The sequence below is a fragment of the Carcharodon carcharias genome, chromosome 14, assembly GCF_017639515.1.
Source record: "Carcharodon carcharias isolate sCarCar2 chromosome 14, sCarCar2.pri, whole genome shotgun sequence".
NCBI classification, from domain to species: Eukaryota; Metazoa; Chordata; class Chondrichthyes; order Lamniformes; family Lamnidae; genus Carcharodon; species Carcharodon carcharias.
Genome location: NC_054480.1, coordinates 93370631 through 93393324, shown reverse-complemented (window position 1 = coordinate 93393324; position 22694 = coordinate 93370631). Strand labels below are relative to the sequence as shown.

General features: G+C 43.2%; 1 protein-coding gene across 6 annotated transcripts in view; it reads left to right on the top strand.

Annotated features, from left to right (window-relative positions):
- The window catches only part of LOC121287405 (E3 ubiquitin-protein ligase arkadia-C-like), a 129937-nt gene extending 108299 nt beyond the window's left edge, over nt 1-21638 (top strand). For 2 of the 6 annotated variants that reach the window (XM_041205250.1, XM_041205248.1), the window contains 4 exons: nt 5352-5447; nt 6471-6568; nt 9150-9287; nt 19962-21638. In XM_041205250.1, the coding sequence (XP_041061184.1) occupies nt 5352-5447; nt 6471-6568; nt 9150-9267 (312 nt within the window). In that variant the 3' untranslated portion in view covers nt 9268-9287; nt 19962-21638. Of the gene's footprint in view, nt 1-5351; nt 5448-6470; nt 6569-9149; nt 9288-19916 lie in introns of those variants that run through there. The other 4 variants (XM_041205249.1, XR_005945185.1, XR_005945186.1 and 1 more) reach the window with 4 other exon arrangements.
- The last annotated feature ends 1056 nt before the right edge of the window (nt 21639-22694 follow it).

The window sequence follows — 22694 nt, the reverse complement described above, 5'->3', positions numbered from 1 at the left end:
AGACTATATATTTACATATTTAACATTATCCCTTCGTACTACATCTCCTCCTCCAAGTTTCTGACTCTACTTAAGACATTATTTTCATTGTTCTACACCTTCCCCCCGCCACCCCCTCTGAAGTCTCTGCCTTCATCAAGCTTCTTGAAATAAACATAGGGAGATTCATGAAATCGCCACTGACTTTGTTCTCAGCTCTCAGGGGTTGTATAGGATTCAAATGCTGCATGTTCTCTCTTGAACTCTGTCGAGTATTTTGTAAATCACCAGAGACTATTGGTTCTCAGTTCAAGTTTTCTTTCTGATTGTATGGGTAGTAAGTCCATTCCAGTGATGGACATTCTCTTGTGGACATAAGTGCACTTCCCGTTCCTTCTCACTCTCCCATTTTCAATCTCTACAAGATAAGGTCTCAGGTTTTGTCTTTCCCAGTACTTGGCCTTCTTGACTCTGATCCAGACTGATTCACCTGGTTGGAGCTCTGATAAATCATGCACGCTATGGCAATGATTGTAGTTTCTGGTTTCATTTGCATGATGCTCATCCTCCTCCTCTCTTACTCTCTCTATGTCAGTTGTTTTTAGAAATAAACGCATGTGGAAGAACAGAAGTTGATTCCGTAGTCGCCATCCTGTCAGATTTTCTGATGGAGCCAAACCAATGGTGTGGGAATGATAACTCAACAGTGAGAAATTGATATCGTCATTCTTTTTCAATAAAGCTTTAACCATTTTTATGCCTCTTTCATTTCCTTTTGGGACAAATCCATAATCTTTAAGTTTCTTGAACCATTCATTCGCACACTGTAGACCATTGTCTGAAATGCCACGTATGGCAAACATTTCTTTTAATGAATTAATGACTGCTTCAGAGGTACCATGAAAATGTTTAACCTCAACCGAGTGTAATAATCAACAACCGTGAGGATTTGCAAGGAACATTCGGGTCACACAAGTGCCAGGCAATGACCATCTCCAACAAGAGAGAATTTAACCATATCCCCTTGACATACAATGGCATTACCATTGCAGAATCGCTCACTATGATCATCCTGAGGGTTACCATTCACCAGAAATGGAACTGGACTAGCCACATAAATACTGTGGCTACAAGAGCAGGTCAGAGGCTAAGAATCCTGTGACAAGTAACTCACCTCCTGGCTCCCCAAAGCCTGTCCACCTCTACAAGGCACAAGTCAGGAGTGTGATGGAATACTCTGCACTTGCCTGGATGAGTGCAGCTCCCACAACACTCAAGAAGCTTGACACTGTCCAGGACACAGCAGCCTGCTTGATTGGCACCACATCCACAAACATTCACTCCCTCCATCACTGACGCACAGTAGCAGCAGTGTGTACCACCTACCAGATGCATTGCAGGAACTCACCAAGGCTCCTTAAACAGCACCTTGCAAACACACGACCACTACCATCTAGAAGGACAAGGGCAGCAAATACATGGTTACACCACCACCTGGAAGTTCCTCTCCAAGCCACTCCATCCTGACTTGAAAATATATCGCTGTTCCTTCACTGTCGCTGGATCAATATCCTGGAACTCTCTCCCTAACAGCATTGTGGGTATACCTACACCACACGGACTGCAGCGGTTCAAGAAGGCAGCTCAGATGGCCAATAAATGCTGGCCCAACCTGCGACGCCTACACCCAATTAATTAATTTTTAAAAAGCCTTCCTCTTGAACTCAAAGGTCCATTCCAAGACATTTGCATGGCCTGGATGGGAATGAGGATACCATCGACGGGTCTTTTTGCTCTTGATGATAGATTGTACAGATGATGCAGCTCAAAAGTGTTTCCTGTGGTGATTTTGAGATCCTTGGCCACCGGACTGAATTTCACACTCTGGCATGACGCTTTGTCCCAACAGGGTGTCCCTCTGTTCTTCTCTGAAGATCTCGAATTTGAGAACTGCACCAACCTCTCATAATAAATGAGAAAGTCATCCACAACACTGAGATGTCTTTGTTGCTCAAAGTATTGTTTCAGGATGAGATTGTTTGGAACATATTCTGGACATCCATTTTTGCAGAACTATCAAATTTAGCACCTTCTTCATATGCCTTTTGTGCTTGTTGGATTTCATTCGTTGTTGTTGGTTGGAATTTTGTAGTCAATGAGGCTTTAAGTCATCAATGAAATTTACGTCCTGTTCAGGCTTCTCAATACATCTTTGTTGTTTGTCTTGGACATGTTCATCTTTTGGTTTCTTGCTTGATGCTCGTCCTTGTGGTTCCTTCACCTGCTGTCCATGGGAAATGCTCTTCCCGGTTTTCTCCAGGTTTTTACGTAGCTCTGTTGGGTTTTGGGGCTCCTGCTTCTGAGCACTGGTTTCAGTCTTTTCCAGACCATTGAATAGTTTTGGGAATTCTGTCCTGAATTCTGTTGATTTTTCTGGTCTTTCCAATTCATCAACTTTTTATAGATGAGTTGTAGATCTGTGCAAGCTTTCTGACTTACCAGTGAATATCCTTGTTTGTGGACTGCGTAGAAAGTTTCTGTGATTTCTTTTCCTTTGTACTGGAGTTTAGCAATCAACTGTCCCTTGACATTCAGCTGAATGCCGCTCAGACCATGGAGTCTTATGGTCGATGGCTGGAGGAAGTCTTGTTTTAGTAACTATTCTGTGCCTGAAAGAATTGAAACTCCTGCTTCAGTGTCTAATTTGAAGTTTGTTTTATGTCCGCTGACCTTAATATCTACTCTCCAATAGTTCCCAAGAATCGCACTTCATTATCTTTTTCTTGTTCAACTTCTAGGATGGTACATGGTTTTAGTTGTTTCTCTTTTTATTTCTGTTAGGAGCTTTTTACTGTGGTGTACCAATCTAAAATGGTGCTGCTCTTGCATTTTTGGCAGGATATTCTTTTCCCACCACAGCGAGAACACTGAATAATGGCAGCTACCATTATGGCGCCCTCTTAACTTCTTCCTTGTTTTGGCTTGGGTGCGCTGTTTCTTCTATATGTTATAAACTGCATTGTCACAGTCATTTTTCTCCACGAGATTTCTTTTTTGCCTCAAATAAACAATTGATTTTGTTTTCTGACTTCTGCCTGCCTTGCTTTCTGCACAGCCTTCGACTACAGAAAATCTGATAAAGTCTTTGCTAAGACTCCTACAACAATGCGATCCCCAATTAATCCGTCTTTTGGAGCTCCATATTGGCAATTCTCAGCTAATTGATATAAATCATTAATGAAGGAATCTACACTCTCTCCCGGTCTTTGGGTGCCCCTATTGAATTTTACTCTATCTGTAATGTTGTTCTTTTGAAGACTGAAATAAGTATCAAAGGCTTTGATAACTTCTTCCTAGGTTGCTGTGTCTTCATTTATGCCATGTCTGACCATTATGTCACCTGCGCTGCAGCCTATGGTGTAGAGAAAGGCACTGACATGTTCCTTGCTAGTCTTCTCTGCTGGTCCTGAAGCTGTTCTGTATCTGGTTAAAATCTGCAATGTCAGTTCTCCCACTCCTTAGCTTGATGCGGGTCTTCCACGTGGTCGAAGCACTCTGGTAAAGGTAGGATTTTCTCCATGGCTTCCCGTCACTGTAGCCTTTTCTGGTTCCATTGAAGATTTGCTGTCCTTGTCCTGCAGTTGTTTCTCTTGCTTCTTCCAGTCGCTGGGCTCTTCTCTTCTTGCTTCTTTCATCATGATTTCCGCTCCCACCATCTGTTATTGTTGTGGGTCTTAAACGAGGTTGTTCATGATCTGGACTTATAAAGTACTGCTGGAGGCGAGGCTGTTCTTAAAAGACCTTGTGTAGAACATGATGCTAACTGTATAGAATATGGATGTAGCTTGAGCCTCTACGTAGAACAATTTCACCCCATTAACATTAACCCTTTATACTACACTGCCCTCACCTGGTTTGGCCTGCGAACTAGCGCAGGGTGTGGCCACTGCCATGTACAAGCAGCTATGAGGACCCACAGGGGAGAGCTGGGTGCTGAAGATCGGGTGCAATAAACTATCCAGCTATGAATTGGGATGTTCAAATAAGAGATTGTGTCAAATAAGAGTGCCCAGCATTTTGCCATACTTAAATTCCATCACATAATCCAGCAAGCCCCTCCCTCTCTCCCACATCAGCTCCTGCCCCTTGCCCTCGCCTCGTGGAAACAATCTATAAACTTTGTTGCTGAGCTACTCTTCCGCTGTTTTTGTTCTACACCAACCGTTGACAACTGCATGTGTGTCAGTTTTCCGCACGCTCCAGGTGCCTCCAACACACACCACCCACCAAATAATCCCACTGACCAACATGACTCTTAAACTAACCAATCAAAATAGCCTGGACCAACGGCAACTAAGTATTATTATAATTAGTTTCTCATTAAAGTATATGTGCCACAATATACAGACTAGTATATACACAAATAAGATACACAAATAAGAAGTAGATGAAGTGGGAATGAAGAACTGATGAACAATTGTATCCACTTATCTTCATTCTTAACAACTAGGGAATGGATAAACTTTTCAAGAGTGGTTTCTGCTGAGCAGCCCTTGCACTGTTTCATACTTGGAATATTACCTCATCCATTTCAATTTCAGAGCTTTGTTGCTGGCCCTAGTAAGTTCATCATGTCCAGGTAAGGTGAACAGGAGGGTCAGATTGAAAATAAAATTTGTATTTACATAATGTCTTTTACAATTTCCGTATGTCCTAAATGAAGTTAATTTTGAAGTGTAGTTGGTGTTGTAACATAGGAAACACAGCAGCCAATTTATGCACAGCAAGATCCCTCAAACATGTTAATGACAAGCTAAATAACTGCCTCCTGTGCTGTATAACCATTCTATGTATCCACAACAAACAGCTGTGAGATAAATGACCAGATAACTTGTTTTAATGATTGAGGAATAAACAAAAGCCCAGACACTGGGAAGAACTTCCCCAATCTTTGAAGAGTGCCTGAAATCCTTTACCTGGGAAAAGAATTTAATTTTGGCCTCATGTCTTATCTGAAAGATGGCACCTCTAACAGTAGAACACTCCCTCAGTACTGTGCTGGAATGTCAGCATGGGTAACATACTTATGACTCAAAGGTGGAGCCTAAACCCATGCCCTGACTCAGCTAAGAGTGACGCCCAATGAGCTGCAGTTAACATGTAAATTGGCGTGGGCAATAACTGCACCCAACATGAAGGGATAAATGCCTAATCAATAGTTCCTGTTGTCTTATTTCATTATTGCAATAATGTGAACAACGCAATTTATATAAATGGGTCAATAGTGATATACTGTGTACAGAGAGGCTCATCCTCACTGGACACTACTGCCTGGAGTTGTTTTGTGACCTGATCTCTTCTTTCATTTTGAGGACCTGCTACACTTGGAGGATCAGTTTAGTGATTTAAACCATGGAGCATCGCAAAGCACCATTGAAAGATACACGTTCCTGCATAAGTATGAAAAGGTGAGGGGGTTTTTTGCAGCTAGCTTCTGCCCGCAACAATCTTCCCACTGTATCACTTTGGGGTTTTAAGAAATATTGATTGGAAGCTGCTGGTTGTGCAAGTTAGTAGATTGGAAGCAAGCGGTGAGTAGATGGGGGCTGTGCATGTCTGCGTGACCACAGTCTCTTTCCCCAGGCATGATCTTTAAATTCTTCTACATGTAGCATTGTTGAGATTAATACAAGTGTCAGGCAATGACCATCTCCAACAAGAGAGAATCCAACCATCGCCCCTTGATGCTCAATGGCATTACCATCACTGAATCCCCCACTATCAATATCCTGAGGGTTACCATTGACCAGAAACTGAACAGGACTAGCCATATAAATACTGTGGCAACAAGAGCAGGCCAGAGGCTAGGAATCCTGTGGCAAGTAACTCACCTCCTGACTCCCCAAACCGTGTCCACCATCTACAAGGCACAAGTCAGGAGTGTGATGGAATACTCCCAACTTGCCTGGATGAGTGCAGCTCCCACAACACTCAAGAAGCCGGACACCATCCAGGACAAAGCAGCCCGCTTGATTGGCACCACATCCACAAACATTCATTCCCTCCACCACCGACGCACAGTAGCAGCAGTGTGTACCATCTAAAAGATGCACTGCAGGAATTCACCAAGGCTCCTTCAACAGCACCTTGCAAACTCACAACCACCACCATCTAGAAGGACAAGGGTAGCAGATAGATGGGAACACCACACCTGGAAGTTCCCCTCCAATTCAATCACCATCCTGACTTGGAAACATATCGCTGTTCCTTCACTGTCGCTGGTCAAAATCCTGGAATTCCCTTCTTAACAACGGTGTGAGTGTACCTACACCACATGGACTGCAGAAGGCAGCTCACCACCACCTTCTCAAGGGCAACTAGGGATGGGCAATAAATGCTGGCCCAGCCAGCGAATTCCACATCCCATGAATGAATTTTTTAAAAATCTTGTGCTCGTCTGTGCGTTTCACTCAACTGATTTCATTTTTCAGAGGACACTGGAGACCTGTGCAGAGGGGAAGGAGGCATCTGAGGTGGAAGAGAAATGCACAATCTGTCTATCGCCGTTGGAGGAAGGAGAAGATGTTCGGTGAGAAATCCCAGCAGAGCTCCAAGTTGTTGCAGCATCCCCTCAGCATCCATCTTGTCAAGCCCCTCAAGAACTTTATATGTTTCAATGAGATCGCCTCTCGTTCTTCTAAGCCCTAGGGAATTTAGGCCTAGTCTATTCAATCTCTTTTCGTAATGCCATCCTCTCATCCCAGCAATCAGTCAAGTGAGACCAAAACTGTACACAGTGCTCTAGGTGTGGTCTCACTCTATATAATTGCAATAAGACTCCTTTGCTCCTATACTCCAATCCCTTTGTGTTAGAGTATCATTTTGCTTTCCTAATTGCTTGTTGTAACTGCATGTTGACTTTGTAATTTCTGTACAAGGACATCCAAGTCCCTCTGTGTGCCAACATTTTCCAGTCTCTCACCATTTAAAAAAAATTTTGCTGTTCCATTTTTTTCCTTCCAAAGGGGATTAACTCCACACTTCCCCACATTATAACCTGTCATGTTCTTACCCATTCACTTAACCTGTCTCTATCCTTTTACAGCCTTGTCTTTCCCCACCAAACTTATCGTCAGTAAGCCTGGATACATTACATGGTATTCCCTCATTTAAGTCATTAATATATATTGTAAATAGCTGAGGACCAAGCGCCAATCCTTACAGTAGGCCCAGTAGTACAGCTTACCAACCTGAAAATGACACGTTTATTCCGACTGTCTTTGGTCCGTTAACCGACCTTAATCTGTACTAATGTATGAACCCAATCCTATGAGCCCTAATTTTGTGTAGTAATCTCTTATCAAATGCTAATTACAACATCAAAAAACTTTAACTGATTTTGAAACATGATTTTCTATTCATAAATTTGAGTAAATGCTGCAGCGTCATATTATGATTTTCCAGTGCCCTGTCCCAAATAAAAGATTCTAAGATTTTCTCTCTCACTCTTACAATGCTAGTTGGCCTGTAGTTTCCTGTTTTCTCTTTCCCCCTCCTCTCTTGAACAGCAGCTTTACGTTTGCTACCTCCCAATCCATGGGGACGTTTGGAGAATTGAGAGAATTTTGTAAGGTTAGAGTCAGTGCACTTATCTCTGCAGCTAACTCTGCAAACCCCAGGTTGATGACCATCAGATCCAAGGTATTTTGTCGACACTTGGTCCCATGAATTTTTCCAATATCTTCCTTTCAACATATTTACAATCTGTTTTATGTTTCTTGTTAATTTACACTCCATTTCTATTTCTCTATCAATCTCTTAGTCCTCCTTTGTTGAACTCTAAAATCCTCCCAATCCTCAGGCAACATTGAGGCTCACTGTTTTATCTAATACTACCTTTAACTTCTTTTGTCACCCACAGGTTGACCATTTTTCTCTTAAGATTTTAAGTGCTTAAGAAAGTGTATATTTATTGAAAATTATCAATTAATTCTTCAGATTTTTTTATTCTTTGGAATGTGGCTCCCCCCCCCACAACAACTTTACCTGTCTTAGATATCTGATTGATTAGAAAGCAAGCCCCAGGTTGGTTTAATTGGATCCCATCCCAATTAATCACTTACCTATAGCTCCTTGGGTTCCACCACTCCTCTGACATCACTTTTTCAGATTCTCCCCTGTGTGAGTGGCCTCTGTTCCTGTTGTATTTACACTCATCTCCTGTTCCTCTTTCCAAATATTTTTATGCTGCAAACCCTGTGTTGCCACTAACCTTTTGACCTCAAATCCAAAAGAAGTTAGGCCACCGTATAAAGCTTGCTTTTTGAGACATAGAATCTGTATCCTGTATTGAACCTGTATGTGTTTTTTATTCATTCATGGGATGTGGGCGTTGCTGGCTAGGTCAGCATTTATTTTCCCTCCCTAATTGTCCTTGAGAAGGTGGGGGTGAGCTGCTTTCTTGAACCACTGCAGTCCGTGTGGTGTAGGTACACCCATAGTGCTGTTGGGAAGGAGCTCCAGGATTTTGACCCAGTGACAGTGAAGGAACAGTGATATATTTCCAAGTCAGGATGGTGAGTGGCTTGGAGGGGAATTTCCAGGTGATGGTGTTCCCATGCCCTTGTCCTCCTAGGTGATAGAGGTTGTGGGTTTGCTCTAAGGAGCCTTGGTGAGCTCCTGCTGCGCAACTTGCAGATGGTACACACTGCTGCTACTGTGCATTGGTGGTTGAGGGAGTGAATGGCACCCCATCCACAAACAATCAAGTGGCTGCTTTGTCCTGGATGGTGTCAGGCTTCTTGAGTACTGTGGGAGTTGCACTCATCCAGGCAAGTGGGGAGTATTCCATCACACTCCTGGCTTGTGTCTTGTAGATGGTGGACAGGCTTTGGGGAGTCAGGAGGTGAGTTACTTGCCACAGGATTCCTAGCCTCTGACCTGCTCTTGTAACCACAGTATTTTTATGGCTAGTCCAGTTCAGTTTCTGGTCAATGGTAACCCCCAGGAGGATTCAGTGATAGTAATGCAATTGAACGTCATGGGGTGATCTTTACCAAAATTGATGATCAAAATCTCCCAACTTATCGGTGAGTAATTAAAATTGTGAATTGTGTCAGTGATTGCTGAGGTACTCAGCCAGCCATAACACTGTTTGTTCTTCATTGTAGGCGTCTGCCATGCATGCACCTCTTTCACCAGATTTGTGTGGACCAGTGGTTGGCCACCAGTAAGAAGTGTCCAATTTGCCGCGTGGACATAGAAGCCCAGCTTCCTGTTGACACCTAACTGCCCAGAGAGGACAGAAGGTAAAATAATGCGATTGTTTGATTTGAAATGTTCAACTAATAGGAGCAGAAACACAACAGAGAATGTAAAAGGGCAGAATGAGGGAGATGACAGGGAGAGTAGGGCCGGGGTTGTGCAGAGTGATGGCGTAGAATGGGGGGTGTGTTCTTTTTTGTTAAGGGATTGAGCAATGAGTCCTGCAATTTTCAGATGAAACTGCACAGGGTTGTTTACAAATTTTGGGGAACCCTTAGGTATTCTCTTGGATACAATAGTGCTGGTCACTCCCATAACCAAACTAAACCTCTACTCCTCACAATCTGATCCCTTGGTGAGACAATTGCACATAGGGTGTATTGCTCTGGATGTTGTTTTCTGCGGATGCCATCTTGTGCACTGCTCCAATATTCAGCAGAAGGCTTGAAAACACTGATTAGACATCCCCAGGTATGAAATGTTGAATTGCCGCTGTTCTACACACAGTAAGTGTAAGGTACAAAGAAATCTAATATAATCTCAACTAACTTCAGATTCCCCCCCCCCACCCCCACAACAACAACAACTTATTTATCTAGCACCTTGAATGTGATGAAATGTCCAAAGGTGCTTTATAGGAGCATTATAAATTCTGACACTGAGCCACATGAGATATCACACCAGATGATCAAAAGCTTGGTCAAAGAGGTAAGATTTAAAAAGTGTCTTAAAGGAGGAAAGAGAAGTAGAGAGGCAGAGAGATAAAGGGAAGGAATTTCGGAGCTGGGACCTTCGCAACTGAAGACATGGCCACCTATGCTTTTTTTGTTCATTCATGAGATGTGGGTGTCAATGGCTAGCCCAGCATTTATTGCCCATCCCTAATTGCCCTTAAGGTGTTGGTCAGCTGCCGCCTTGAACCGCTGCAGTCCATGTGGTGTAGGTACACCTACAGTGCTGTTAGGGAGGGCATCTCAGCGACAGTGAAGGAACAGCAATATAGTTCCAATTCAGGATTGAGAGTGGCTTGGAGGGGAACTTGCTCTGGTGGTGTTCCCATGCATCTACTTTCCTTCTCCTTCTAGATGGTAGCAGTCGTGGATTTGCAAGGTGCTGTCTAAGTAGCTTTGGTGAGTTCCTGCAGTACATCTTGTAGATGGTACACACTGCTGGCACTGTGCATCGGTGGTGGAGGGAGTGAATGTTTGTGGATGGGGTGCCAATCAAGCAGGCTGCTTTGTCCTGGGCAGTGCCAAGCTTCTTGAGTGCTGTTGGAGCTGCACTCATCCAGGCAAGTGCAGAGTATTCCATCACACTCCTGATTTGTGCCTTGTAGATGGTAGACAGGCTTTGGGAAGTCAGGAGGTGAGTTACTTGCTACAGGATTCCTAGCCTCTGACCTGCTCTTGTAGCCACAGTGTTTATATGGCTAGTCCAGTTCAGTTTCTGGCCAGTGGTAACCCCCAGAATGTTAAAAGTGGGGGATTCAGCAATGGTAATGCCATTGAATGTCATGGGGTGTTGGTTAGATTCTCTTTAGTTGGAGATGGTCATTGTCTGACACTTGTGTGGCTTGAATGTTACTTTTCACTTGATGGCCCAAGCCTGGATGTTGTCGAGTTCTTGCTGCAGTTGGACATGGACTGCTTTAGTATCTGAGGAGTCGCGAAGGGTGCTGAACATTATGCAATCATCAGCGAACATTCCCACTTCTGACCTTATGATAGAAGGAAGGTCATTGATGAAGCAGTGAGGGACACTGAGGAACATTTTTTAAAAATTTGTTCATGGGATGTGGGCGTCGCTGGCTAGGCCAGCATTTATTGCCCATCTCTAATTGCCCTCATTGAGAGGGCATTTAAGAGTCGACCACATTGCTGTGGGCCTGGAGTCACACGTAGGCCAGACCAGGTAAGGACAGCAGATTTCCTCCCCTAAAGGGCATTAGTGAACCAGATGATTGTATTTTTTTATGACAAGTGCAATGGTTTTATGGTTGTCATCAGACTTTTAATTCCAGATTTTTATTCAATTCAAATTTCTCCATCTGCCATAGTGGGATTCAAACCTGGGTCCCCAGAGCATGACCCTGAGTCTCTGGAATACTAGTGGAAATACTACTATGCTGCTACCTCCTGCAGTGATGTCCTGGAACTGAGATGATTGACCTCCAAAAACCACGACCATCTTTCTTTGTGCTAGGTATAACCCCAACCAGCAGAGAGTTTTCTCCCTGATTCTCATTGACTCCAGTTTTGCTTGGGCTCCTTGATGCCACACTTGGTCAAATGCAGCCTTGATGTCAAGGGCAGTCACTCTCACCTCACCTCAGGAGTTCAGCTCTTTTGTCCATGTTTGAACCAAGGCTGTAATGAGGTCAGGAGCTGAGTGGCCCTGGCGGAACCCAAACTGGCAGGTTATTGCTAAGTAAGTGCTGCTTGATATCGCTTTTGATGACGCCTTCCATTAATTTACTGATGATCGACTCTAGACTGATGGGATGGTAATTGGCCAGGTGGATGCCTGTGTTCTAACTGTACTGGAACAGCTTAGCTAGGGGTATGGTAAGTTCTGGAGCACAAATCTTCAGTACTATTGCTGGAATATTGTCAGGGCCCATAGCCTTTGCAGTATCCAGTGCCTTCAGCTGTTTCTTGATATCACGTGGAGTGAATCAAATCTGTGCTGCTGGGGATCTCCGGAGATGGATCATCCACTTGGCACTTCTGGCTGTAGATTGTAGCAAATGCTTCAGCCTTATCTTTTGCACTGATGTGTTGGGCTCCCCCATCATTTGAAGATGGGGATATTTGTGGGGCCACCTCCTTCAATGAGTTGTTTAATTATCCACCACCATTCACAACTGGATGTGGCAGGACTACAGAGCTTAGATTTGATCTGTTAGCTGTTGAACCGCTTAGCTCTGTCTATCACTTGCAGCTTGGCATGTATGTAATCCTGTGTTGTAGCTTCACCAGGTTGGCACCTCATTTTTAGGCATGCCTTGTGCTGCTCCTGGCATGCCCTCCTGCACTCTTCATTGACCCAGGGTTGATCCCCTGGCTTGATGGTAGAGTGGGGGATATGCTGGACCTGAGGTTACAGATTGTGGTTGAGTACAATTCTGCTGCTGCTGATGCCCCACATTGCCTCATAATAAGACGAGATGAGGCCATAGTGATTCGAAAACGAGGATTAGAATTTTGAAGTCAAGACGTTGCTTAACTGGGGGGTAATGTAGGTCAGTGAGCACAGGGATGGGGGGGAACGAGACTTCCTGCAAGTTAAGGGATGAGGGGGGAACGAGACTTCCTGCAAGTTAAGACATGAGCAGCAGAATTTTGGATGAACCCAAGTTTACGGAAAGTCAAATGTGGGAGACCAGCCAGGAGTGCATTGGAATAGTCGGGTTTAGGGTAATGACAGCATGGGTGAGGTTCTCAGCAGATGAGTTGGGGCGAAGTTGGGTGATGTTGCAGAGGTGGAAATAGGCAATCTTTGTGATGTTATGAATGTGAGGTCAGAAGCTCATCTTCGGATCAAGGTTAAGTACAGACTGGCTTAACCGCAGACTGGAGTCAATAGCTAGGGAATGGAGTTTGGAGTGGGCACCAGAAACAATGGTTTAAAGCTTCCTCATGTTTAATTGGAGGAAATTTCTGCTCATCCAATACTGGATAAGCAGACTGATAATTTAGCCACAGTGGAGGGGTCGAGAGAGAGGATGGTCCTCAACATGCATTTGAAAATTAACACTGTTCCTTCAAGTGATGTTGCGGAAGGGCAGCAAGTAGATGAGAAATGGGAGGGGCCAAGAATAGATCCTTGGGGGACTCCAGAGGTAACGGTGCAGGAGCAGGTTGAGAAGCAATTGCAATTGATGCTCTGGCTATAGGGCAGTTGCTGGCATCGTGGTATTGTCACTGGGCTAGTATTCCAGAGACCCAGAGTAATGCTGTGGGGACCAGGGTTTGAACCCCACTGCAGCAGATGGTGAAATTTGAATGCAACAAAAATCTGCAATTAAAAGTCTGACGATGACCATGAAACCATTGCCAATTGTCATAAAAACCCATCTGGCTCACTAATCCCCTTTAGGGAAGGAAATCTGCTGTCCTTACCTAGTCTGGTCTGCATGTGACTCCAGGCCCACAGCAATGTGGTTGACTCTGGGATGGGCACATCCCATGAACGAAAAAAAAAAGAATTGGGATCCAGCATGAGCAGTCCCACTCAACTGGATCACAGTGGAGAGGTGTTGGAGGAGGATGGTGTGGTCAACTATATTCAAAGGCTACAAACAAGTAAGAAGGATGCCCCGCCCCTGACACCCCCATCCTTTCCATTAAATTATCAGATTGCTTCACTGACATCCAGGGTGAGCAGAATTTTCCCCCAATTAAGTATTGGGAAGACTGAAACCCTCGTCATTGACCGCTGCTCTGAACTCTGTTCCCTAGCTATTGACTCAGCCTCTCTCATTGACGGCTTGAGTTTCTGCCCATACATCTGCACGATCACTAATGTCACCCCTTTTCACCTTTGTAACATTGCTCAACTTCTCCCTGACTTTGCTCATCTGATGCTGAAACCTCATTTATGTCTGTTATGTCCAAATTTGACTATTCAAATGCTGTCCTGCTGGTCTCCCACATTTTGCTGTAAACTTCAGTTCATCCAACTCTGTTGCTCGTGTCTATACTTGTACCTGTTCACCTACTACCGCTGTGCTCACTAATCAAGCAACGCTTTGATTTTAAAATTCTTCTCCTTGTTTTCAAATCACTCCATGTCCTCTCTTCTTCCTATCTCTGGAAGGGATACAGAATCTCCGAGATATCTGCGCTCATCTAATTCTAAACAAAAACAGAATTACCTGGAAAAACTCAGCAGGTCTGGCAGCATCGGCGGAAAAGAAAAGATTTGACGTTTCGAATCCTCATGACCCTTCAACAGAACTGATCTAATTCTAGCTTCTTAAACATCTCCAATTTTAATTGCTCCACCATTGTGGCTTCAACTGCCTGGGCCCTAAGCTCTGGAGTTCATGCTGTAAACCTGTCTCTCCTTCCTTTAAGACTGTCCTTAAAATCTATCTCTTTAACCAAGCTTTTGGCCTTTTATCCTAATCTTTAGCTGAGTGGCTAATTTTGCTTTATAACTCTTTTGTGAAGTGTCTTATGACATATTACATTAAAGGTTGTATATAAATAACAGTTGATGTTGTAATGGACAGGACATACGAAGAAAATTCAGTTGACACAAGAACTTAGTAAAAGCACCACTCAGACCTAACCAGATACTAGAACCTTCTTTTGGACAAGCCGAAGTCTCACTCAGTTCTTGCCCTTAACTTCATGTGTATGTCAGAGTGTGGCACTTCCCTGCAGCACATATACCCAGGTGCCCTGATCCAGGAGAACAGCAAGTATCCTTCATCACCCAGCAGCCAACTGCTCCTTACCTCTGCTGTTGAAATGATGCACTGACCAAGTATAAAATAATCATGGCACCTCCCAGCCTGTCGGCAATTCCGGAAGTTGTGTCGATCATCAACTACACAATTGGTGCTTGATAAACTTGGATGCATTGCACATGAGGACAATCAGTAGGTCAACAATCATGGAGATTTCCTGTAGCTTGAGGCTCTGGCTGCTGTCTGTGCAGGAACAGAGGAACTGGAGTGAACCATTCAGCCGCTCAAGCTTGTTCTTCAATTCTATTATATCATGATGGTTCTGTTTTTAAGTCCCACAATATCACAAGAAATAGAAGGAAGAGTAGACCATCTGGCCCATCTAGCTTGCCTTGCCACTCAATATGCTCATGGCTGATCTTGGGCTTAACTCTACTTCCCTGCATTTTTGCCATATTCCTTAATTCCCTGAGGCACCAAAAATCTGTCTATCCCAACCTTAAACATATTCAATCATGGAACATCCACAGCCCTTTGAGGTAGAGAATTCCAAAGATTCACAAACCCTTTGAGTGAAGAAGTATTTCCTCATCTCAGTCCGAAATGATTACCCCCTTATCCTGAAACTGTGCCCCCGTATTTTAGATTTGCGAACAGCAGAAACAATCTCTCGACGTCTACCCTATCAAGCCCCTTCAGAATGTTGTAGGTTTCAATGAAATAGTTGCTTATTCTTCTAAACTCCAGAGGAAAAAAAACTAATTTACTCAGCCTCCCATCATAGGACAATCTCCTCATCCCAGGGACCAATCTAGTGAACCTTCACTGTACCCCCTCCAATGCAAGTATATCTTTTCTTACTTTCAGACTAGGTGACCACTTTACAGAACACCTTTGGTCCGTCCGCAGGCATGACCCAGACTTTCCTGCCTCTTGCCATTTCAACACACCACCTTGCTCTCATGCCCACATGTCCGTCCTTAGCCTGTTGCAATGTCCCAGTGAAGCCCAACGCAAACTGGAGGAACAGCACCTCATCTTCCAGTTAGGCACTTAATAGCCTTCCGGACTTGACATTGAGTTCAACAGCTGCAGACCATGAAGTCTCCTCTATCTTCACCCCTTTTTAAATCCCTTTTTTCTAAATTTATTTTTATTTAGTTTTTATTCATTGTTTGATTCCTTTTTATCCCTTTTTGTATCCTTTTTCCCCAACCACTGCCCCCCATCCCACAAATGGGCCATCATTCGTTCTATGTTGTTCTTTCACAGAGTGCAGACCCTTGTTCTTCAATTCACACTTTATCTTTATGCCACTATCAGCACCTTCTTTAGCCTTCACCACTGCCATTAACACTTCCTTTGTCTTGTGTCCATGACACCTTTGTCAATCTCTCCTTAGTCCCCACCTATCGCTGACCTATCCTGCTTTACTTGATCAACCCCCTTAAGCAGTATAAATTCCATCTCATTTCTACTTCTCTTTAGCTCTGAAGAAAAGTCATACAGGCTCGAAACGTTAACTCTGTGCTGTCAGACCTGCTGAGTTTTTCCAGCATTTTCTGTTTTTATTTCAGATTTCCACACATCCGCAGTATTTTGCTTTTATATTATATCTTTTCTTACGTGGAGACCAAAACTGCACACACTGTTCCAGATGTGGTCTCACCAAAACCCTGTACAACTCTAGCAAGACTTCTTTATTCCTGTACTCCAATCCCCTTGCAATAAAGGCCAAAATGCCATTTACTTTCCTAATTGCATGCTGTATCTGTATATTAACTTTGTGCTCCTTGTGTGAGCACACCCAAGTACCTTTCAGCATCAACACTTACAAGCTTCTCATTCTTTAAAAAAATGTTCAGTTTTCCTATTCTCACAACCAAGGTGAATAAATTAACACTTCACTATATTATACTCTACCTGCCATCTTGTTGCCCACTCACTTAACCTGTCTATATCTCTTTGCACTCTTAGTGTCCTCCCCACAGCTTACCTCCCGCCTAGCTTTGTATCATCCACAAACTTTGATGCATAACTCTCTGTCTCTTCATCTAAGTCATTAATATAGATTAAATAGCTGAGGCCCCAGCATTGATCCTTGCGGCACTCCATTATTTATTACCTGCCAACTTGAAAAAGTCCCATTTATGTCCACTCTCTGCTTCCTATCTGTTAACCAACCCTTTATCCATGCTAATATATTACCTCCAACTCCATGCGCACTATCTTGCCTATTAACCTTTTGTATGGCACCTTGTCAAGCCTTTTGGAAATTCAGATATACTACATCTATTAGTTCCCCTTTATCTACCCTACTAGTTACATCTTCAAAAAGACTAAAAAATTTGTCAAACAGGATTTCTCTTTAGTAAAACCATGTTGACTTGTTCTAATCATACTATGCTTTTCTAAGTGCAGTGTTAACTCTTCCTTCTACCTTGGTTCTGTAACCCTTAATAACCTCACCCAATAAAAATCCATCCATGCATTCAAAAGAAAAATCATATTGGACTCAAAATTAACTCTGTTTCTCTCTCTGCAGGTGCTGCCAGGCCTGCTGAGTTTTGCCAACAATTTCTGTTTTTATTTTAAAAATCCATCAATCTCAGTTATCAAATTTTAGATTGACTCCTGACCTCAAAAACCTTTTTGCGGAGTAAGTTCCAGATTTTCATTACATTGTGTGAAAGTGCTCTCTGACATCACCTTCAATGACCTAACTCTAAATTTAATGTTATGCGCTCTTGTTCTGGACTTCCCCACCAAAGGAATCTACCCTTTCAATTTATTCAATCAATTTAAATATTTCTATCAGCTCACCACTTAATCATCTTTACTCAAGAGAATACAAGCTTTGTCTATGCAACCTATCTTCAGTGGAGTCGATCTGGTGTAAGCACTGTACCCCCAAAGCCAATATACTTCCTGAGGTGCAGTGCCCAGAACTGTATTAATAAGACCATAAGACATAGGAGCAGAAATTAGGCCATTTGGCTCATCGAGTCTACTCCGCCATTCAATCATGGCTGATAAGTTTCTCAACCCCATTCTCCCGCCTTCATCCCGTAACCTTTGAACCCCTTACCAATCAAGAACCTATATATCTCGGTCTTAAGTACACTCAATGACCTGGCCTTCAAAACCTTCTGTGGCAAGGAATTCCATAGATTCACCACTCTCTGGCTAAAGAAGTTTCTCCTCATCTCTGTTCTAAAAGGTCTTCCCTTTACTCTGAGGCTGTGCCCTCAGGTCCTAGTCTCTCCTACTAATGGAAACATCTTCCCCACGTCCACTCTATCCAGGCCTTTCAGTATTCTGTAAGTTTCAATCAAATCCCCCCTCATCCTTCTAAACTCCATTGAGTATAGACCCAGAGTCCTCAAACATGCCTCTATTCTTCCTACCAAAGTGCATGACCTCACATTTCCCCCACGTTGTATTCCATCTGCCACTTCTTTGCCCATTCACCTAACCTGTCCAAATCCTTCTGCAGCCTTTCATTCCTGGGACTGTTCTCGTGAACCTCTGGACCCTCTCCAGGACCAGAACATCCTTCCTGAAGTAGGGGGCCCAAAATTGCTCACAATATTCTAAATGTGGTCTGACCAGAGCCTTATAAAGCCTCAGCAGCACATCCCTGCTTTTATATTCTAGTCCTCTCGAAATAAATGCCAACATTGCATTAGTCTTCCTAACTACCGACTCAACCTGCAAGTTAACCTTAAGAGAATCCTGGACTAGGACTCCCAAGTCCCCGTGCACTCCAGATTTCTGAATTCTCTCCACATTTAGAAAATAGTCTATGCTTCTATTCTTCCTACCAAAGTGCATGACCTCACATTTCCCCCACGTTGTATTCCATCTGCCACTTCTTTGCCCATTCACCTAACCTGTCCAAATCCTTCTGCAGCCTCCCTGAATTATTACCGAAATGAGGCTTAACAAGAGCTTTACATAACTAACATTACTTTTATCCCTTTATATTCCAGCTCCTTTGAGATAAAAGCCAGTGTTCCATTAGCTGTTATCATTGTGTTTTATATGTATCAACTTGAGCTACTGTTACAGAAGGCGTTAGTGACATGCCTGGGAGAGGAGTGTACAGCATATTCCATAAACTGGTCCATCTAGCTTTAATATACATATGGAATATACATATGGTTCATTAACCAGGAAATCACTCTTTGCCTTGGTGGCTGCAGTTTATAACTTAAATGGAATTTTAAGCTTGTGTGAAGCCATTTTGATTTAAAACATACCAGTTAAATGTAACTTGTTCCCAAATGACTGGGATAGGTGGGAAGTGATGTTCCACAAGGATCAGTGCTGGGAACACTGTTCTCCACCATTTACATAAATAATTTTGAATCAGAAGTACAAAATCAAAATTTATGAATGGTGTCAAATGGAGTTATGGTTAAAGCTAGGAGGACAGCAACAATACACTTATTAATAAATGTATTATGCTTATTAAGTCATTAATCTTGCAGAATAAGGATGTAAGGTGATACATTACTTCAATCCATTTTGAAATTCATTTATGTTTTAGTAGAAGTTTCAAGGAGGCCACATATTACTTGAATAATATGTGCCTAAATGAGGTAGAGGTCCAAAGGGAGCTTGGAGTACAGATCCATAAATTATGAAAAGTAACAACCCAGGTAAATTTAAAAAAAAAATTAACCAACACTGGGTTTCATTTATAGATGAATAGAATTCAAAAGCAGAGAAATTATGTTAGAGTACTGTGCACAATTCTGGTCTCCATATTCAAAAAGGATATGGAAGCACTGGGGAAAATTTAAAAAAAAATACAAGGAGAGTTTTTATCTAGAAGGAAAGACTCCCTTTGCTTAAAAAGTGAAGCCTGAGGGGAGACCTGATGGAGGCTTTTGAAACTATGAAGGAGTTTGACAGGATATTCCTAGAGAAGATTTGTGGAGGAGTCTAAAGCTAGAGGTCATAAAATAAGATAGTCATCACTAAATCCAATCTGGAATTCTCTTTGGTTACTCAGTAGTTAGAACTTTCATATGAAGTGATTGAGCTGAATAACAGGGATGTTTTTAAGATAAAACACATGATGGAGAAAGGAATTGACAGGGCAAGTGGAGGAGGAGGCTTGTATGGGACATAAACAACAATATGGACTAGTTGGGCCAAAATGGCTTGTTTCTGTTCTGTAAATTTTATAAAAATCCTTCCTGCAAACAAATGATCAACACATTAGTGAAATAACTAATTCTTGTTGCAGAGATCCTGAAGCTGGTTCAGCCAAGTGTGTACGTTTGTGTTCTAGGATTTGGTATCGAGTTCCCTGATTATCCTGGACTTCGTGAGATTGAATCTGGAATCTGTATGGAGTCCTCAGCTTACACTGACTGGATTGGAAGAGATTGAACAATGTTTGGACCCAGGTCTTCTCTGCCAATGTTAACCCTGACATACAGTGTGCTACTGAAATACCAGCGTCTCATCCACAATAGAAAGGGCCATTGCCTTAAAATGAATCTAAACTTACTGCTTCGACCAGACATGCCTCCAGGTTAGCCTCACATGGGAATGGAAGAAATTCCAAACCAAGATCAGACCAAAGGCTTCCGAGATACTTCCTATTCCCGTCATTAATTCATTTTTCTTTTTCTGTTCAGCAGTGGTTACTCTGCACTAACTGGAGTTTAAATGTGCCCCTGGAAATAAACATCTGGCTGTAACATAAGAGTTAAATGAACTCAGCCTTTCACTGTGAAGAAGTTTAATTTTGTGTGATTGAGAGGCTGGATGTTAGATTGAGCGCATGTCAGCTTTCAGGAGTATTCTAAAGACAAAGACTGCCCCTCCTTCTGACCGGGACGGGGGGAGAGAATTCATCATGAATTTACAGAATGAGAGGGAAAGCCTGGGCAATACACAGTCAAACTTGGACTGGTATAACACGTGCCTGTTTGAGGTGGCTGCTACACCCGATTGGATTCTGCTCTCCAATTCCTGCAGGAATATCAGAGGATCAAGGAAAGAATATTGCAGGCGTGAACTACACCCCTCCCCTGCCCTACCCCACAGCCAGAGCAGACCACTGACTGACAACTCTGGAGATTCCTCTGCATGCAAGGATTTTGTCAGATTAATATTTTGTTTTCCACAGATCTCTTCATATACTTGTTTCCTCTCTCAACATCAGCAGAGTTTGTGATTAGGCAAGTTGCACTGTTCTCATGGAGATGGACAGAAACGATGTTCATCGTTCCAAAGTCCAATTTATAGCCTTAGTCAGCTAACTACAGCGAACAAAAGGGTAGAACCAGGGGTCCCTGATGGTCCTCCCCCCCAACCCCGGACACTGATCCCCAGGGTCACTGATAGTGTCCTCCACACCACACCTCTCCCACCACACCCCTCCCACCCCCGCAACTCCTCGACACTGACCCCAGGGTCCCTGATTCCTGCATGCCCTTCACACTGACCCCAGGGTCACTGGTTCTCCCATGTGGACCCCAGGGTTTGAATGAATGTATAAAATCTCTACTGATTCTCCAGGAAATGGGAGCTTCTGCCAGATCTTCAACTGCTCTGAACTGTGACTTCTGTGCCTGGTCTCCCACATTGCTTCTGAAATAGACAACTAACCATGACCGATTTCTAGATGTCCCACATCACCCTGGATCCAAGTACTAAAACAATCTGAATGGACCAGTGACTATTCTGAGAAGAACCAGGCAACTAGAAGTGACAGCAGGTTCATGGTCTCGGTATTGGCCCCAGGACAAAGGTAAACACCTGAATTGACAGTCACTCTAATCACAGAATTGTCAATCACTTGTAGATCCAGAAACGTGCAGCACCTGAAGTCTTCCAGAGCATATGTTCAATTTTCTAAGACACGAATGAGCAATCTTGTTCCATGTACTGTGTAGTCCCCATACGTAGTGTAAATTGTAATCAGCATTATGTTTTGCCTAATATTTTAGAAAATGAACATGTCTTGTGAAATTCTTACTGAAACCTTTCTCGACCTGTTATGGAACCGTAGAATCTAACAGCACAGGAGGACAACATTTGGAACATCATTGTGTCCAGTTGCATTTTAACAGTTATTATTGAACTTGCTTCCACCACCTGTACCATAACAACAGCCTGTGGAAGAAGAATTTCTCCTCATTGCCCACCTGGTTCTTTTGCCAATTATCTTTAATCTGTCACTGCCTCTTACCCACCCTCCTGCCAATGGAAATAATTTCTCGCTATTGGACCCCCTTGCCAGTGACACCTACATCCCATGAAAGAAAAAAAACCCTAGAGTTAGAAGAATGAGGAGATCTCACTGAAACATGTAAACTTCCTATGGGAGATGCTACAAGATTGTTTCCTCTGGTTGGGAATCTGGAGCTAGGGCGTTGTAGTCTCAGAATATGAGGTCAGCTATTTAGCACTAAAATCAGGAGAAATTTCTTCCTATGTGAATCTTTGGAATTCCCAATGCCAGAAGGCTGCAGATGCCCTGTCTTTGAATACATTCAGGGCCGAGATCAATAAATCCTTGGGTACCAAGGAATATGAGGATGGTGTGGGGGAAACTGGGGTTGAGGTTTTCAATCTTGAGCTGATTGAATGGCACAGCAGGCTTTTAGGACTGAATGGCCTATTCCAGCTCCTATTTCCTATGTTCTTTTGTTCTGGGTACAGTTCCACTTGACACTATCCAGGGCAAAGCAGATTGCTTGATTGGCCCCCCATCCCCCACCTTAAACGGTAATTTCCTACATTAACGGTGCACAGTGGCAGCAGTGTGTACCATCTACAAGATGCACTGCAGCACCTTGTGTGCCAAGATTTCTTTGACAGCACCTTCCAAACCTGTGACCTCTAGAAGGACCAGGGCAGCAGACACATGGGAACACCACCACCTACAAGTTCTCCTCTAAGCCACTCACCATCCTGGCTTGAAAACATATCACTATTGCTGGGTCAAAATTTTGGAACTGGATCAGAAGGTTATTCCCCCTTCAACATTTCACTTGAGACCCTGATACAG